This window comes from Haliotis asinina, chromosome 10 (assembly GCF_037392515.1).
Source record: "Haliotis asinina isolate JCU_RB_2024 chromosome 10, JCU_Hal_asi_v2, whole genome shotgun sequence".
Lineage (NCBI taxonomy): Eukaryota > Metazoa > Mollusca > Gastropoda > Lepetellida > Haliotidae > Haliotis > Haliotis asinina.
In genome coordinates this window covers 46,484,721-46,503,858 of record NC_090289.1, presented here as the reverse complement: position 1 = coordinate 46,503,858, position 19,138 = coordinate 46,484,721, and the positions used below count along the sequence as shown (strand labels likewise).

Sequence of the window (19,138 nt, the reverse complement as noted above, 5' to 3'; positions counted from 1 at the left end):
CAAATGTGATTTTGTATTTGAGGAATATTGTAGACCATAGACAAAGGAGGATTTACCATGGAAACTGCTCAAGTTTGACATAAGTTGACACATCGAGAAAATAAAAGTGAATCAAACAGCATTCCATGATGTGTGTCACAACAGCAACATCTACACTGCAGCAGCATGCGTCACCGCCGACGTTGTAATAACTGTGTCGTTGTAATAGCTACGTGCAGTGATTTCGGTCATGAAACTCGTAACTTAATTGTGTGTATACGCATATCGATCTGCTAATGCTGATTGATATGGATTTCTCGTTGTTGTTCTACCACAAGGAATTGTCCACTGGGCTTGCTTTAATACTTGTAATGGCACGAATGACATGAACCTGTGCTTTGATAGCCGCTAATGATGTTCTTGAAACTACAGGAACGTGGATTTCTGGCTTGTAGGTGAGTGAGTTACATTAAACGCTGACTTGAACAGTGTTGCATAATGGTATTCCTGTTAAGGTGCAAAGGGCTATGCAGTTCTTCATTGATGTTTAGGGAAGATAATCGTCAGAACGAATATGACATAAACTTGTGACCACAGGATCCCGGTATGCTCAAGCGACGCAACTCTGCCCAACGAAATAAGGAGCTACAGGCAAATGGGCCGTCCATGTATCAGTATGTTCCTATATGATGCAACAATTATATTCGTGGTTAACACTTCTGGACTTTGAAGTGGACTTGTACTGTTCAAATTAAGTTAAGAGAGGTTTTGAGTCGTATTGCGAGCCGTCCGCTGAAGACCCGGGTTCGCTTCCCTACATGGGTTAATGTGTGAAGCCCATACCTGGTTTCCACGGCGTGATATGGCTGAAAGTTTTCTCACAGCTGCGCAAAACTATACCCATTCACTGAGGACAGCATCACTGGCACATCGTTCGTTGAGAACTGATCCGCTTTATTCAAAGTAAATTGTCGCTTGTTGATAGATGGACCATTTTATTCAATGTAAATTGTTTTTTGTTGAGAATTGACCCGTTTTATTCAGTATATATCGTCGAGTGTTGATAAATGGACCACTTTGTTCGAAGTAAATCGTCGTTTGTTGAGAACTGATCCACTTTATTAATGTAAATTGTTTGTTAAGAATTGCTCCGCTTTATTCAATGTACATTGTTGCTTGTTGAGAACTGATCCACTTTATTCAATGTAAACCGTCGTATGTTGATAAATGAAGCACTTTATTTTATGTACATGTAAATCGTCGTTTCTTGATAATTTACCCGTTTTATTCAATGTAAAAAGGCCAAATGTCATTTGTTGAGATTTGCCGTATTTTCCAGAAGCAACCGCCTTGTCCTCTTATCGGGGCAACTTCCTATAGTCTACTATGGCCCGCGACCTGCTATTTGAATCACCTCAACATTAAGACAACGCCCGTCGTTATACAGAACACTGTATCTGATCGATACAAACATCATGCTGAATGATTTAAACGATCTTTGCTTTTCCTGGAAACACGAACTGCTGGGACACAATTTCAACCTGCAGAGTGTGGGTACTTGTCAGTTGCTAGAGAGAATTGGGCGTGCCGGAACTATTTCATTGAACCCTGGGTCCAATTACCCTCTGCCATAAAATAAATGGTTGATATATATTTACACATGACTGAGTTAACTGCCCATGAGACGTTCTCATCTTAACCTCAACCAGGTAGAGAACGGCGGACGAAAACAATAATATAAAATGTTTTTATTTACAGTGTGACGTAATTAAGGAAATTTAGATCACTTGGTAATAGTAAATCGAGTTTATTTTTAAATTATTGTAGTGAAATGAGACAAAGGAAGGTCAACCTGGTCGCGTGTTTCCTGAGGGTGCTATGTTTTGTTTATCATATCAGCGTATAAATGCCCACAGGTTAGGCGAAAAAGTGATTTTCATAATTGTACGTCCGGATAAAAACAACCGGGGTCTATTTATGTTAGGCCATACCCGTCGAAGCGTTAACATCGTCCTGTGAGAGGTGCCCTGGGCAGGGCTTGGTGGGGCTAAGGGCGAGGCAATCTACCTTCTAGCCACTAACACTGTCGTAAACAATGCTTATCCTGATCACAGTCGACAGAATTTATGAGATTTGAATTTATGATTAGATCTTAGTCTCTGAGTCGCCGAACAATGCGCTGAAAATAAGGAGCAACATCATTAAATTCACGTAAACTGACTTAAATTCATCACACCTTCACTTGGGTTTTCTCGTTGTTTTATGTGGGGTGAAATTTGTGTCCAGAATATTTCGCTTATATGATGACTTGCATGCGTCTTTGTGTGGCTGATTGTAACCAACACTAAAGCCGGTTTTATAGTGAGTACTCACTGAGATACCTTGCCCCAGTTAAGGATGAACTAAGACACATTATATACTGATTCTGAGCCAACCAATCCTTGCATCCAGTGATCCCTGGCGGCAGACAGGGACCAACGAATACCATATTTTAACGTCCCTTGGTATGACGCGGCCCGGGGTCAGTACGAGGATGCTCTCACCGCCGAAGCAGTTACGTTGTTTAAGGTCGCACTAAACTATTTAAGCTCTATGATGATGGTATGGAAATACCCAAACAACCCAGTGTTTGCTATCATGACAATAAGCAGCAAGCGCGGTACCCACCAAGGCAAAGAGCCTACCGATCCATTTAGTCGAGTCCTACTCCAAGCCAAAGATGCTGTTGACCTTTCTTTTGCTGGAGTCCCCCGAGGAACCCACTTTGGATAGTCTGTCAGTCAAAACACGTTCAACAAAATCGCCTGCTGGAACAAGTTTTCATTTTGACCAAACACACACGATCGTATGAACGCCTTAGTCAAGTTTGCTAAAGTTGTATTCAGCAACAGTTACCAGCTGTATGGCAGCGAACTGCAAATGACGGAATAGACAATGCAGTGATCATGAAATCATGAACACCGATCTCCGCAACTGGGATACGATGACATTAATTGGGCTTGACAGCCCGATCCCATTAGTAGCCTCTAAAGACAAGCATGGGTTACTGAAGATCAGTTCTAAGCCGGGCCTTTGCTGTACCAGATACAACCTAACCAAGGAAGATCCAGAGTAGAAGGTCTTCAGCAACCCACGCTTGCCACAAAAGGCGAGTATGCTTGTCGTAAGGGGGTACTAACGGGATCGGGTAGTCAGGCTCGCTGACGCGTCATTGGTTCCTTCTTGAGCAGATCGATGCTTATGCTGTTGAACACTGTATTTTCTGGTCTTGACTGGATTATTTAAAGACCATTGCCATGTTCCTTGAATACTGCTGAATGCGATGTAAAACTAAACTCACTTTCTCGCAACCCGATCAAGCCAACGTGTCTGACTGACTGAAAACCTGTTCCATCCGGAATATTCACAGGTATGGTTTGGCAACGGTTGGGTGAAACGAGCTCTTTTACGCTTTCAGGAATCCTGAGACAGAGACCTTGTAAATGGGTGAGCGAATTGGGTTTTACGCCGCTTTCAGCAATATTCCAGCAAAATCATGGTCAGAGACAGCAGAAATGGACTTCACACATTGTACCCATGACGGTAATCGCACCTGGGCCTTGGCGTGATGATCGCCCGTGGCCTTGTAGGAAATGATTTCTGATAGCTAGTATGTGTCTGAGTCGTTTGTCGTTTGTATGTGTACTAGTCTGGACTAAAGCTAGTTTTATGGTGCCAGCCTTCTCTATGCGGACCAGTCCTTATTCCATCAACCTAAATGATGCTGAAAGACAGACAGCAAACAACAAGTAGCCATTTGCAACATCTTCAATTACTCAGGCCGACAGTGATTTGTTGGCTTCTAAGTGATGAGTTTCCGATTTCAAATAAGGATGGAACACTCAATTCGACAATTCCACAAAACATGAAAAATATCTGCTATGAACGTATCACAAAGTGTACAAACAGGAGAGCTAATGTATGTTTGAACTCAGACTGGATCGAATAGCCGGATCAATAGCAAGGCGGAAATCAATAGTTATACAGATTACAAAAGAAACTACTCTAATGGGCTTCCTTCTAAAGGAAAGGGCCCTTTAAATGTCATTGTGTAAAAACACAATTTTCAAAGTCTCTCTTAAACGAGGAAACATTTCCTTTGCTTCGATCCAGCGGGAGTTAACAAATTTTCATAATATAAGTAAAGGAACAGTTTACTCCAATTGTGACATAACAAATTTGTCAAATTGGTCCAGTTGCTATAAGTTGTTTGTGTGATCCTTTCTATTCAGTTACCCTTTTCAATGAAAACTACAAATCACGACTTCCACTTCTCTCTTTTGGTTCGAAGCTGAGTGGAACGAATGAGAACTTTCCCAGAAGGCCTCACTTGCCCATACGCCCGTGTTCCCCATCCTGCTGTCTTTATTGGACAGATCCCCAGTTCAGTGCTGAGCATGCAACACGCTGCCCCATCTACCCACGTGACAACCTCACAGTGATCATTCTGTCCTTGGAGACGATGACAGTAGAAACTGTAACTGCCGTAATCTGAGTAGAGGAGAGGCTGGGTGGCCATATATCGCATGAGATATGGTAAGTATATAAACAAACAATTTACAATTTTCCAAATTTTTAAACTTATCCTATCTCACGACTTGCACATGTCCCACGTTTGGACGGCAGTTCGCAGCTTATCATAGCTTATCCACTGTACGACAACCGTAGATGGCAAAAGGAACAAGGGAGGCCAGATCCAACTAGCATAGTGCCTATGCTAGTGATGGGTTCTGAACCCCATGGCTTACTAGGCACAATCGCTCCCAGGAAGTGGGTGCTCCCGAGCGATGTGGTGTTCGACCGCAACCCACGCATACTGAAGAGGACGCTACTAGGCGTGTCACCTGACTTCGTCGTGATTTATCAAAGTACCATCGTAATCAAAGTCTCACAACTAGTAAATGGGCGCGCACCTGCTTCGAGACAGACTCCAAGAGGGGACACTGAATCGGAAAAGCGCACAACTTTAAAGTTTAGTGCCAGGACAACACCACATGGCTTCCACTACTTACCACAGTAAGACGACAACAGTGCGCAAGGGTACTTAGGAGCTAGAACGCTACAATATCCACAAAGGAAATCGACTCACTACATTGACGTGATTGCTCCGTGGAGAAGAGGTCAGCAAGCGAGATTGTTGAACACCTCTACAACTGACAATTATAGATTCATATAGAAGTAACTGTCATAACCCAGTAAAATTGAGTCAACAGGTCTAATCCCAGAAGAATCAAGAAAAAACAACATAATTCAGAATTTTATTCAGTACGTATGTGAGAACGAATGCATAGACGCACACTGTACTCATCTGCGTTGATGGGCTGATAACAGCTGGACAAGGGTCCAAACTGGTGCCAGCCCTGGACGTCAGTGACCTATAAGTCCCTCAGATAACGTGATGAAAACACTGTATCCGAGCGCAAAAAACAAACCTCCACGATGCCCGCCACGGAACAGTTGCTGTGTAAAGTCATTATGGAGGCTAAACCTCGGGTCTCGTGCGAATTAGGTGCTGCTAGGGGTGACAACCCAGCAAAAGCATTTGTCCTCAACATAGTAGCACGCATCCAAAAGGACAAAGTTGTCAGTGAGACCTTAGCCTCAGATGTAGTAGACAAAGGAATGAATAGCCTCTTATGAAGAGTGTGGCGCTCTTGGGAGGCAGCCAGGTTGATGCGTAGAGCTCTGACAGGGCAGAGAGACAAATATTCCACATCATCTGGCAGAAGAATAGTTGACAACGGTGGGATAGTAAACATTCTGTTCGGTAGTCGTGATAACTGGTTCTTGGCGACAAAGTCCCAACGCAGTCCCATAAAAACTCTGCCAGGCCGTTTACACTCAAAACACACAAAATTCACATCCAGTACGCGTAGCTTCGAAATACCAGCCACAGTAGATAAAGCTACTAAAAAGAAAGTCTTGAACGTTATCTGTTCAAACTCTTTATTATCTAGTGGCTAATATTCACTGGATACCAAGTGAAGAATGACGACTGATAAATCCCATGCAGGAGGTCTGAGCCTCCTAGACTGGTCAGCAAGGTGGAACGACTTGAACTCGGGAGTGGTAGGCATCTTGGTTCCAGTGGTTGTGGCAAGGACCAACTTAATGTTAACAATGTAGTACCTTTGGGTTTCCTCTCAGCCCGTAAATGCTGTAGAAATTCAACAACAATCTGAGGTGATGCAGTGGTGGGAGAATTAATTCTCCAAATTCTACATTAATGTTCAAACTTCTTCCCTTTATCATAGTATAATGATCGCGTCGTTGTCCTACGCACAGATGTTATAGCTGTAGCTACTGTGAGAGAGTAAACCTTGGCTATCAAATATCTCCGTACATGCGCCATACATGTAGACGAGGGTTTGTGATGAAGAAGTAATTTCAAGCAGGTAGTGGTACTGGATCCAGTTCTGCTAGCTTTTTAGGTCGACGAACCAGCTTCTTCTTTTGCCAGCCAAAGGGGTACAACCAAGAACAGACGAGTCGTACTGGTTGCTGGTAACTTTTGAACTACCTTAGGTAGCAGAGCCGGGGTAGGAAATGCGTACACGCTCCGACCCTTCCATGACATGGCTAACACATCGTGGTCCCCCGCCTGTGGATCTGGAATTGCCAAACCTGTAAGTCAGTGCTTGTGCCGACGTTAACAGCTCTAGTAACTCCTTCCACTGGCATAGAGTTCTGGGTGAATTCAATGCTGGAGGTAGTTTGCACCGAATTTGGACCCATCTATCTGGGGGTACAAACAGCATTGCCTATTGTGGGTTGAATACCGCCCCTATGAATTGTAATCTCCGAGTTGGTAGTAACTCTGAGTTCTCGATGATCAGGAGCCACCCTAATTGCGTCAGCAATTTGACGGTGAACAGCCTGCAGAGATGAAGGACAATTGGATACTGCTGAACTTGAACACAGTCGTCAATATAGCTTTCGAAAGTGACTCCCCGACAATCAGTTTGGTTATCCGAGTACAAAGCCATGGGACTGTAGATATTCCAAACGGCTGTACCATCTACTGGTAATGACGATCTTGGAACGTGAACCGAAGATACTTCCGGTGGTCCGGATGAATTCGTATGTGAAGGGTAATGACATAATCCCCTTTCTTAAAGATGGTGCCTGGGAAGGTTCACTGACACAATCACAAGGTACGGTGGCGGAGACAGGAGATACAAACCGGGCACTGAACTGTTTCATGATGAATATCAAACAAAGTTCTTAAATTCCTTTTTGGCACCAGAAAGATTGGGGAGTAGAACCTCGGAGTAGTGCCTAGTGGGTCGAGCTGTTCTACAGCATGATTGTCACGAAGTGTGTCTATGGTGGTCTGCGTTAAAGAGAAGTCACTGAGTGGTGGATTCCCGGTGAGTGGGATTTGATATCCGTGAGTGAGGATCGCTGAAACATACGGTTCTCTGAGAATGTCCCAATTGTGAGCAAACTTCCCTAATCTTCCACCCACTGCTGAGTCGAAGAACGGGACAATTGGGGTGGTATCGGGACCGACCTTGCGGTGCTGACGGCAAACGCCATCACAAGACAATTTCCTACTCCGAACCCGTGATTGGGTGGAGGGTGTGTCATGAAAACAATCCTTCAACTCCGGGGTTGGTTGGTGAAAACCATGGTGTTCTGCGTTGTTTAAAGGAACTCTCCAACTGAAGATTTCTGCACTTTCAGTAACTCGTCAGAAACATGAAAATGAGTCTCCTGATGCACCTTGGTAGAAACCTCTCCAATACTGCCACAAAAAAAGCATATCTGACGACCACGCCAATACAGATTTGAATCCTTCATCCCAGGATGAAATGTTCAAGGGACCTCTCCTACAGGGAATGAATAGTTGAAATCAATCGAACCGTAGTAGTATGCTGTCTTTTTGGGGAGGCTGAACCATGGGGTGATCTAACTCGATCTGGAGATCTAGATTGATTAGAAGAGCCTGGCACACCATCACGATGGGATGGCTTAGAGTGGTCATGTGAATCTGAATGCCGTAGTGATTCAGTCGACGAAAATCTCCAAGAAAAAGTATGTGAACCACTTAGATCTGATGGCGCATTTATGCGACGTGAACGGGGATGAACGAACCAGACTGGTGTAGTGAAAAGATTCGGGTAGACGAATTGATTTGATTCCATGAAACAATTTGGTGACAAGATGTGGTTCGAGGAAACACCTCTGAATTACTGAATGGTGAACTGAACTGGTTCGGTGACGTGAGCCATCACGAAAAGGGGAACCTGCCCATTGACGCGAATCTCTATGACCTGGTGAATTGATTCGGTCTGGTGAACTGATTCATGTTGGTGAATTGATTCATGTTGGTGAATTGATTCATGTTGGTGAATTGATTCGGCCTGGCGAGTCAGTTCAGTGGCGCAAATCCAAATGGGAGAGAGTGCCGAAACCACCACGCGAATCCGTACGTGATTCAGTATGATCAATAGAAACAGATTGATGATAAGCTTCACTCTGTTGGGGAGAATACGACAAATCCATGAGGTGATTTTGAATGACTAGAACTGGAACATTCCAACGAGATAGATCGACAAATCGAAAGGGGTAATCTAGAATGACTTGGGGAAATATACTTTTTCAAATAAGCAGGTGATGCAGCTCGATGAACCAAAGCGACTGTAGTCACAGTTGGAGACAAAACAGAGGCCTAAAAACCAACAGTGTAGACTGCAGGATAGGAGAGGCTATAGATAACTACCCTCGAACCGCCCTGAGATGTTGAAACTGGAGGAGGAAGTGCGGTTTCTTGGTTGGGGTGGGGCCTTAGTCAGCAGGGGTGTTCCTAGCTCTGTTTGCTATTCTACGAGCACACACCCATTTATAGACCTTGAAATCCTCAGCAAATAACCCTGGGCATGTCTCACACCATTTCTCCCATTAACACCAACCCACACAACACGCGAAATGTGTGGTCCACTGTTGGAAATATTGTTTAACACTGAGCGCAAAACATGCAGTTTCTATTTGGAGGATCTGATTTCTCCATAATATAAAAAGCAACTCAACTCTATGACGAAGCTATAACACGTCCACTCTCATGCAACAAGAAATAGAAGATCACTCCAAAGGTAGTCACAGGGTAGATAGGGGAGTGTGTTGCATGCTAAGGATGTTACTCAGGACCTGTCCTATAGCTGCCTCAAGAACATGGCTACAGGGAAAGTTCTCAACTTTGTATGTTGATGCATGACACAAAATGAATCTAAAGTGAAACATATATCTTGAATGACATTAAATGATTTGCTGTACAACAAAAATGTGGAATAATTAAAAAAAGGAATAAAAAAAAGGATGGAGCAATGCAAATAGTTTATTTCAATCTGGTACCAAAGTTGAGATTCTCCTTTTTCTACATCTGTGCAATGATCAAGATGACCATATAAGTGGACCCACAAAAGTGACATCCTATATGTAGGTACACTTGTAAATGGTATGAAACTGTACAACTCACTGTAGTAGTGCTGGTATCTTCTTTCAATCACAATCACATCACTGACAATGTTCATGTCGTGACCATGGTAATGGTGAAAAATGGTGATTAAGTCAATTCTGTTTGTTTCACTGACAAAGAAACTGTTTCAGTAGAATAGCATCATCATAGGGCTGCAACAAGTCACCTAGACCTCTATTTTCAGGATTGGATCCTACTTTTGGTCATTGTTTTATTTTATTCGTCATAAACGCAAAAGATCAGATATCATCTCACTCAAGTGAGGCTGCTTTTTTTAAGCGTCAAATCCATCGTCATGGTGATGTGTATCACAATAATTAGCTTGGTGGTAACCAATCACGTTTCAGCACTCAAAACCAGTCTAGTTGAATTCAAAATTATGTCCTGGCTGTGTGGATTGGAAATTGTTTTAACAGGTATTCAAATACCAAATTAAAACAGCAATAATGGTTATCGAAAATCGAATCTCAGGTGTAAGATCTGATTTTTGATGAATTAAACAGAATCGTTGCAACCCTAATGAACATCACTGCCTTAGTTATTAATGTATCACTTCCCTTGATTCAGAGGCAAAGTGATTTTCATAATTATTTCAGAGACAAAATATTACATCATTTGTTTCAGTGAAAAAAGGTAAATGCTCTATCATATAAATACTGTCGACTCTTTTTTGAACTGTGGGAAAATGCACCGGCCTGTTCATATGTTAGGCTAAACACAGCTAAAAACCCCAGAATTGTCAGGTACATCAAAGTATTATGGCATCCCATTTAATACCACTCCAAAATATACAGAGAGACTCCAACTGCTTGTTTGGTCAAGTACACCTGTGGGGTATTTGATCAACACTGAGTATTTAGGAAAGAGTATTGTCTGAGGTTGAGGTTGACACCCTGCAATTTCACCACAGGTGGTTGTGGTTTTCAGCTTAGTTAAACAATGAACAAAATGATCATTTTAAAAGAATTAATTCAACATAATTTGCTTATTTCCACCAATACAGTATTACAATATAGCTACATATCAAGAGAATGTTCCATGCAAAGATACTGAATCACTGATGTTCACCATTTGTTATAACCAACTGTGATCAGAGAGACACAGAGCCTTAGAAGACAAAATTGTGACAATGAAACCATCCTTTCTTTCATCAATACTGAAATAACTGACACCTCATCATAACTTGTGACCCATCAACATTACCATAAAATCAGTAATAATTCCATGGGTGAGGAATGAATGTTGTTTTATGCTGGTCATCAATTTCATCGCTACGTCAGTGTGGTCTGTAAGATTGAGTGAGTTTGGTTTTACTCTGCTTTTAGCAATATTCCAGCAATATCATGCCAGAGGACCTGGGTCCTCAGTGTGAGGAACAAGTGCTTTAACCACTAGGCTACCCAATCGCTTGGACCTGATAAACTGGTATTTGATAATACTAGGAACATTCGAACAGATTTCACCCTACAAATATCAGTGTCCATATAATTAGTACTATGAAAAGAGTTGCCATCATGTACTGTGGTACACTGACCACTGACCAAAAACCACTGATTGTCATAAACTCAGTGCCACTTTACCTGCTGCCATTGTAACATGGTTGGTAAATATAAAACGTTCTGGCTGTAGAATAACCATTGTCATCAATCCACTGAAACATGATCATAACCAGAGATAAAAGCAAAATAGCAAATATATCCTTTCAATGAAGAAGCACTTAGTAGTCAGTGGATATTCTCCACATACAGTTTCAGATAGATCATGGTATTCACCAGTGAGCACTTTCAAGGCAGCACTAAAGAAAGAGTAACAATATTAACACAGTACTAAGAATGAATCAAGTTTCTAAATTAAGAAGAATAATGATGATCTATCAGGTGTGAGAGGTGTGATAGGCAGATGCTTGAAATGTTTCAGCGCAGTCATAAGTTATTTTATACACATCTTCCCAAAATTAACAAAAAAGAAAGAAGACTCTGACACCTGAGTCATCTTTTTCGTAAGCCTTCATGTTCAAACTAATTCAAGCACTTTCTACAAAACTTTAGTCCTTCCTTATAAAGTTTTGATATTGCTATATATACATTGGTAGATGAAAGAATATAATGCATGCCAACTCAGGTGGTGGGTAATGCTGGAGGGAGTTTTTATATTCATTCATGGAAAGTGAGTGAGTGAGTTTAGTTTCATACTGTTTCTTGCAATATTCCAGCAATATCACGGTGGGGGACACCAGAAATGGGCTTCTCACATAGTATCATGTGAGGCTGTCATTGAGAGACGATCTTGACCTACATTACAAAATACATTCAAGCATGTAAGTGCAAAACATGTTTCCATATAGGACATGAGTAGACAAAGACCCTCTTTGTACCATATATTTGAAAAATAATAATCCCATTGCAGTCAGATCATCCTACTGATGGATTCTCACAAGCAAACCTTTACATACATCAGAAACCTTTGCCTTTATGTCAGTACACGAAAACTTTTTGAGACCAGCTAACTATCTTTCAAAACTCAGTATTGATCAAATAAAACAGTTACAAATAACACAAAAAATATAAGACACTTGTGAAAAGATGGAAAAAAAAACATTGAACAAAATCATTCTAATGGTTATACTTAATTCAAAAACATACAGTCATGGTGAGTCCTTTTATAATAAATATTCACTGAGTTCCACGTCAACCAACCTACAGTGATAAAGATCCCTGAATATTTGAACAAACACAGACAAGCACTTACAAACACACCCTATTATCATACATATCAGTTGTTTGGGACGAACAGATGAAATCTTGTCTTCTCTGTTGATATCTACATTTCAACATTAGGAACAACAAATTCTCAGAGAACCAGAACAACCACTAGGATGAGCCTATTTAAAACCATGACTCGATACAATCATGGCATAAACCAAGCTGAAAGGGAGATAACTCATGTTTATGTCCATTCCAGACTGAGGCAATCAAATACCATTTGACTATCAAAGATTATTCTTATATATAGAAAAGAATGTCCCCTTTAAACACTCATAGTTTTTGGATATGTTTCCCAACACTGATATGACAATACCAGACAGAGAAAGACTTCCATTTACAACAGAATGGCAAAACCTAGGGAACTGTTTTTCAGGTAGAGACGAATTGGCAATACACTTTGACAAGAGGAAAAGAGCAGTAGCTGATATTACAAACAAGAACGAAGCGTTTCCAATGAAAGGGTCCGGAGATTCTGTATGAGAGTATACACAGCTTAACCCCTGGCCTAAACCTGGAACTCCTAAATGCTTAAAATTTAAAATGAGGCTTATCAAAAAGGTTCATTTCATATATTACTCAATTTCAAACAGTTCATGCCAAAAAACAGAAATTGACAACTAAAAAATGTCCTGTTTTTGGCTGCCATGCACAGTGCCTGAGAAGCAACACCCAGTCCGTTGCAACAAACATTGTTCTGTACTGTAAAGCGTACAGGAACTGATTATTTCTTTTCATCACCCTGTAGAAATTTGAAGGCTGAGCTGAAGTCCTTGCCCCCAAAGCCGTGGTTGACCATGGTCCTGTAGATCTGATGAGCAGCTGAGCCCAGGGGAGTGGCAGACTTGCTGGCTGTGGCAGCACTCTGAGCCAGACCCAAGTCCTACAACCCAACGCAGTAAGACACTCAACATATTAGGCATATCAATGTATAGTGTGACCTAGTGTCATGTGGTCTGGTGTATTGTGGAGTGTCATGGTGAGTCATGGAGCATCATGGTGTCGTGTTATTGAACGTTGTGGTGTATTGTGTTGTTTATAGTGCCTTTTGCTGAAAAAGCAGCATTGTGTGGCAATGTGGGATGGCTGTGTAAGTGCCTCCTATAACTCACATGGAGGGAGTATTTGTTAAATAACTACTAACCATGGATTACAAATTGTTACACACTGCTATTCTTACTCAAATGATAAGTAATGATTGCTGAAGTGAGTGAGTTTAGTTTTATGTTGCACTCAGCAATATTCCAGCAATATTATGGTGGTCTGTAAATAATTGAGTCTGGACCAGACAATCCAGTGATCAACAGCATGACCATCAATATGCACAATTGGGAACTGATGACATTTGTCAACCAAGTCAGCAAGCCTGACCACCCAATCCTATTAGTTGCCGCTTATGACAAGCATAGTCACCTTTTGTGGCAAGCTTGGGTTGTTGAAGACCTATTCTACCTTGGATCTTCACGGGTTTATAATTGTTAAGGAAAATGTCGTTCAAAGTAATGTCATTAACATGTTTGTTGTCTAATGTCACTCTCAGGTGTATTCTAGCAAAAATGAAAACAAGTTGGTAAATAATCTAATCTGTGATCAGACAATCAAGTGATTCACATCATGAGCATCCATCTACACACACTGGATATATATAAAAAAACATGCACTGGATATAAAAACATGCATTAAACACTGGATCTCTTAGCCATTTCTAATGACAATCATTTCTAGTACAAAGAGACCTTGAGCTGGCCTTCACATGCAGTGGCCATGGGCACAGTTCTCCCTAGGAATCCTGACCGAGGTCTGTTTATATACTACCCATCAAAGGTTTAGACACTCTTAGAGCACTCACTGGATGTTATGCATATATAAGACTAAATCAAAAATGGATTTCTCCTCTTATTTGGGGAATCCAACTGCAAACTTTATGCAGATGAATTGCTCGAGGATCATGCATGAAATTGCTAAAAAGCATGTGCAAATATCCTGCATGTGAACATGTGCGTTTTGGTGTAAAGGTTTGTTAGGAATTTGCGGATTTTCACTGACTTTCATCATCTACTTAACTCATGACCATAATTTTTCCAACATTACAAATTTGTTGTACAATACATCAGTTCATGTGTAAACAGTACCTTTAAACAGTATGCAATATGTAGCAAAATCTAGTTCAGTACAGCTGCCTGATGTAAGAGGCTACATCTACACTGGTAAGTCTAAACATCTGATAGGTAGTATGTGAATCTGTAGTATCTGGCACCTCCTATCCAACACACAAGGAAAGGAAGACATGTAAACAGACCTTGGCCATGAGAGCAGTCCCAAAGCCTCCTTGGTAGTTGTTGCTGGAGGGAACGCCATCCACCACACCGGGCACTGGGTTGTAGACTTCGCTGGACCAGCAGCGACCAGAACTCATGTTGAGGATCTTTGCCAAGAGCTTGGGGTCCAGGCCCAATCTGGAATACACGAACGTCTTGGTCAAGGCTGTTGTTTGAAGGTAAACACTGAGCAGCTATATATGATGGTCGGACAGTCATTAAACAATGTGAGTTCAGGAGAATATGAATTTATAAATATGATATAACATATGATTTCAGCCTACAGTGGAAGCTGTCAAAACCAGCAGCTGTCCAACCTGTGAAGTTGTCATCACAAGTATAAAATCTCAGTCCTGTCAGAGGTTAGTACATTTTCATCATTTAAAAGCTCTTATATCTTGCAGCTGTTAATTCTGATCTCAGCATAAAATGAGCCACATGAATATGTGTCTATACAGAAATCAGAGAGATTTAATAAGAAGCGTGGCAAGGAGTTGGCCAGATGTGTACTGTCATCAGTTAAGACAATGAAATCTTAATCTTCAACGTCTGTATTCTTGTACATGCAACTAGAGAGTTGACATGCGTTACTGAGGTACAACAACATATATGGGTTACTTTATACTCAGAGGTAACTGTGCCAGTTCTACAATCCAGCGTGCTATCTTAACGAGTGCCAGATATTCAGTAATGATCACATCTCTTATTCTGGCATCTCTTTAAGCTAAAACTTAATAAAAGAGAACACTTTCAATGTAAAACTGATGCTGCAGAAATGTGATGAAGGTGATGTCTACATGTACTCACTTCATGCCCAGGTTCATGGTCTCTGATGTCCCAATCATGGAGATGCCTAGCAACATATTGTTACAGATCTTGGCTGCCTGCAACAGAGAATAGAAGTAGACACTGTAATGTGGCTATGTCACATTTGGCAATATCCAGTTACATGAAGGCTACCTGTAAATAAGACCAAGTCAGATTATCCAGTGATTGATATCATGAGTACCGATCTATGCAGTTATGATGTCACATATTCATCCAAATCACCAAGTCTGTTCATCTGATCTATTGCTTTATCTCTTACGTACAGCATGGTTTGTTGGCAACAGATTCAAACCCAGAATCTCCAGATGTTAGGCTGTAAATAATGCATGAAACCTGAAGTTATCATGATTTACTGATAATCCTGGCCCATTCAGAACACCACACCCATGACCTGCTATTGCTAAAGACAGATTAATCCTGGCCCATTCAGTGTTCACAAATGGTGTTTCAAAGTAACAGGACTTTGGGTCCTTTAAGTTTCAGATGTCTGTCTGACCCACTGAAAATTCACAGGACCCACAGAATAAAGTTAAACAAACATTTCAGATTTAACATTTCTCAAAATTGGCATTGAAATTATTGACATTATATGATGACATATATTATATACATATATTATAAACATAAATTTAAAAACAGTGAACAAGTGTCACATGCCACAAATAACAATTTCAGACAAAGTCATCGTAATATATTCAGTCAGACACTGGGGCCAGCAAGTTGGGGACTTCAGTCTGACCCTTAGCAAATCTGCCAGATTTGTCAGAGGGTCAGACACTATTCGTGAACACTGCCCATTCGGTACACCACACCCATGACCTGCTATTGCTAAAGACAGACTTGTCACCCTTGTAACCAGTTCTATTTCAGGCCAAAGCCAAGTGACCACTGCACTGTGAGAAATTTCGGCACTGCACTTGTGTAATCAAAGGGCTGGGACAGGAATGTCTTAATGCCACAGGTGTCTCGGAAAGATGTGAATTTTTGCATACCAGTGTTAAGGATAAATCTGACAAAGGTTTAGAATTACTATGATACAGATAACCTTGATAATTAGCAGTGCTTATGTATGTGATTTTGCACTGAGATTGAAAGTAAAAATTTCAATTTCTGAATCTCAAGGTTAATGTTGGCAATTGCACTGTCCATTTCAAGGGCATCTCTGCTTGTCATGTTTGCTTACAAAAGAGTGTGCTAATGAACTGCTTACAAAACCCCCAGACATCATGAAAAGAGAAAAGAGAGAAGATTCCTCAGGCAACAGGGAAGTGACAGTATCTGTTGTGTACACTGTAATATTCTGACCCCTCCTGTCAACACTCACTTGACCTGTCCCCACAGGACCACAGTGCACAACATTTTTGCCCATGTTTTCCAGGTAGACTTTGGCAGCAGAGAATCCTTGCTCCGATCCACCCACCATAAATGTCAGAAGAGCATCGCGGGCAGCATTCACACCTACACAGAAACCACACTTTCATCAAGGTTACAGATAATTGGGTGAGTTTGCACGAATTGGTGCCGTTATGTAAACTTGCTTGTCAGTTCATCTGACAGGCAATGTGTGTATGCAGTTTTTTGGTAGACCTGGAAATAAATACATAGGGTCTTCACAATATGAACATGTTAGCAATTTATAATGTTGGAACTACTTGTACTTTTCAGTGAAAAATTAGTCAGTTGTAATACTGTTCCATCCCTAGACATTAACCTTTGTGAATCTTAAGTTGAACCCATGATCATGTACTCCTGAGATGTCTAAGGGACATAACTCTGGTCACTAAACTGTATTACATTAGACAATGGCCCCACCAACGCTTCCTTCAAACAAAGTATTAGGATGTTCCGGTGTCTCTGAGATAACAGTAACATCACAAGCTAAAATTTGTATGTATGCTGTCCACTTTGAAAAACATGCTATTCATGCTGAGTCTGGCCCAACGTATCCATGTCCCTTGCCGTTAGGCACGAATGAGTTGTGTTATAGGCAAGTTTTAGCAGTCATGCCATCTTAAATCAAGCACAGATATTTGGGGTCCTCAGATGCACATATCTAACCAGCAAATGTATCTGAAAACCTCTAACTTCTTAGTCACTTAACTGGGGGCACTACCAAAAGTCTGAGACAACCTCAAAAATATCTGTGAAGTCAACTGCCATGCCATGAAGTATTCAGTCATTAAAGGTACACATATTCGATAACTGAAACTTCGTGACGAACAGTTTCCAAAAAGAGATCACTAGTTACATATGGAAGGTATACAATTGATGTGTACATCAAAAACTGTTGTATGCTATGTTATCAGTGTTGGTCAATAATGACACAACACAGATCTTCTACATGTTTCAATTGTGTATCTTCAGGGAGAAGTGATTTCAGATAAACAGACTGTTATATATATATGTGTATGTGTGTGTATGTGTGTGTGTGTGTGTGTGTGTGTGTGTGTGTGTGTATAGATAAACAGACTTGTATGTATGTATGTATGTATGTATGTATGTATGTATGTATGTATGTATGTATGTATGTATGTATGTATGTATGTATGTATGTATGTATGTATGTATGTATGTATGTATGTATGTATGTATGTATGTATGTGGTTGCTTCCCTGAGGGCTGATATTTAGCATTATTCAGAAAAGTGAATCATTTATTTTTTTATTTTTAAAGAAGTGTGGTGTGATGTATTGCCTCCTCAGTCTTTTTGACAGTGTATCTGAGTTAGTTACCTCCTGATACTGGGGCATCCACAAATGTTGCTCCTTTGCTCTCTGCCACCTGGGCCATCGTTTGGGACACAGCAGGGTCAATGGTGCTGCTGTCTATCAGCAAACTGCCTTTCTGGAGCTTACTGTAAGTAAGATTACATCTATATGACACTGAAGGTATCATAACATTTCTATGACACTGAAAATATGTATCATTACATCTGTCTGACCTTTAAAGTATCAGTTCATTTGTCTCATACTGAAAGTAACATTACATCTGTATGACACTGAAAATAACATCTACATCATCATGAAACTGGAAACAACATCAAACAATGTTCAACAACATCTGACTTTAACAAAATATTATTTTTGATATATTAGTAAGTGAATTTAGTTTCACAATGCCAAAAATGTTAGCACTATCCCATCAATATATGGTGGGGATACCAGTCTGAGTGAGTTTATGTTCATGTCACGTTCAGCAATACTCCAGCAATATCACAGCTGGGAACACCAGAAATGGACTTCACACATTGTACCCATGTAGGGCATCGAGCCTGTGTACTGGCGTGATGACAGAACACTGTAACCACTCAGCTACAGCCACTGCCCCATAAACATCTTAACACACACAACTAGTGAGGGGGTGACTTTAGTTTTAAGCCACAGTCAGCAATATTCCAGCTGCAGTCTGTAAATTGAGTCTGGACCAGACAGTCCACTGATCAAGAGCACGAGCATGATCTTGACACAAATGGTGGATGATAGCAAGCTACTGTCTGCCATTTGTGTCAAGATTGTTCAGGTGAAGGTCAAAATTGGCTTTTAATCGACTTGTAGAAATAAGAATAAAGAATTGGTATGTGTTATCAGTGGTGATCGATAGGCCAATGATCCGTGATTATGTTTAGATAAAGTTTTAATTGACTGCATGCGTTGGTAGTGTAGCGATTGGCAAAGCAGGTGGGTGGGGTACACCAAAGTGCCCATCCTTGTATAGGTATATTGTATTGTGAAGCA

General features: G+C 40.9%; 1 protein-coding gene across 1 annotated transcript in view; it reads right to left on the bottom strand.

Moving 5' to 3' along the window:
• Positions 1-9,337: 9,337 nt before the first annotated feature.
• The window catches only part of LOC137297694 (3-hydroxyisobutyrate dehydrogenase, mitochondrial-like), a 36,210-nt gene continuing 26,409 nt past the window's right edge, over positions 9,338-19,138 (bottom strand). The window contains exons 4-8 of the mRNA XM_067829618.1: positions 18,137-18,258; positions 16,729-16,862; positions 15,384-15,460; positions 14,558-14,714; positions 9,338-13,141 (exon numbers count right to left, since the gene is read on the bottom strand). Of these exons, the coding sequence (XP_067685719.1) occupies positions 12,983-13,141; positions 14,558-14,714; positions 15,384-15,460; positions 16,729-16,862; positions 18,137-18,258 (649 nt within the window). The 3' untranslated portion in view covers positions 9,338-12,982. The remainder of the gene's footprint in view (positions 13,142-14,557; positions 14,715-15,383; positions 15,461-16,728; positions 16,863-18,136; positions 18,259-19,138) is intronic.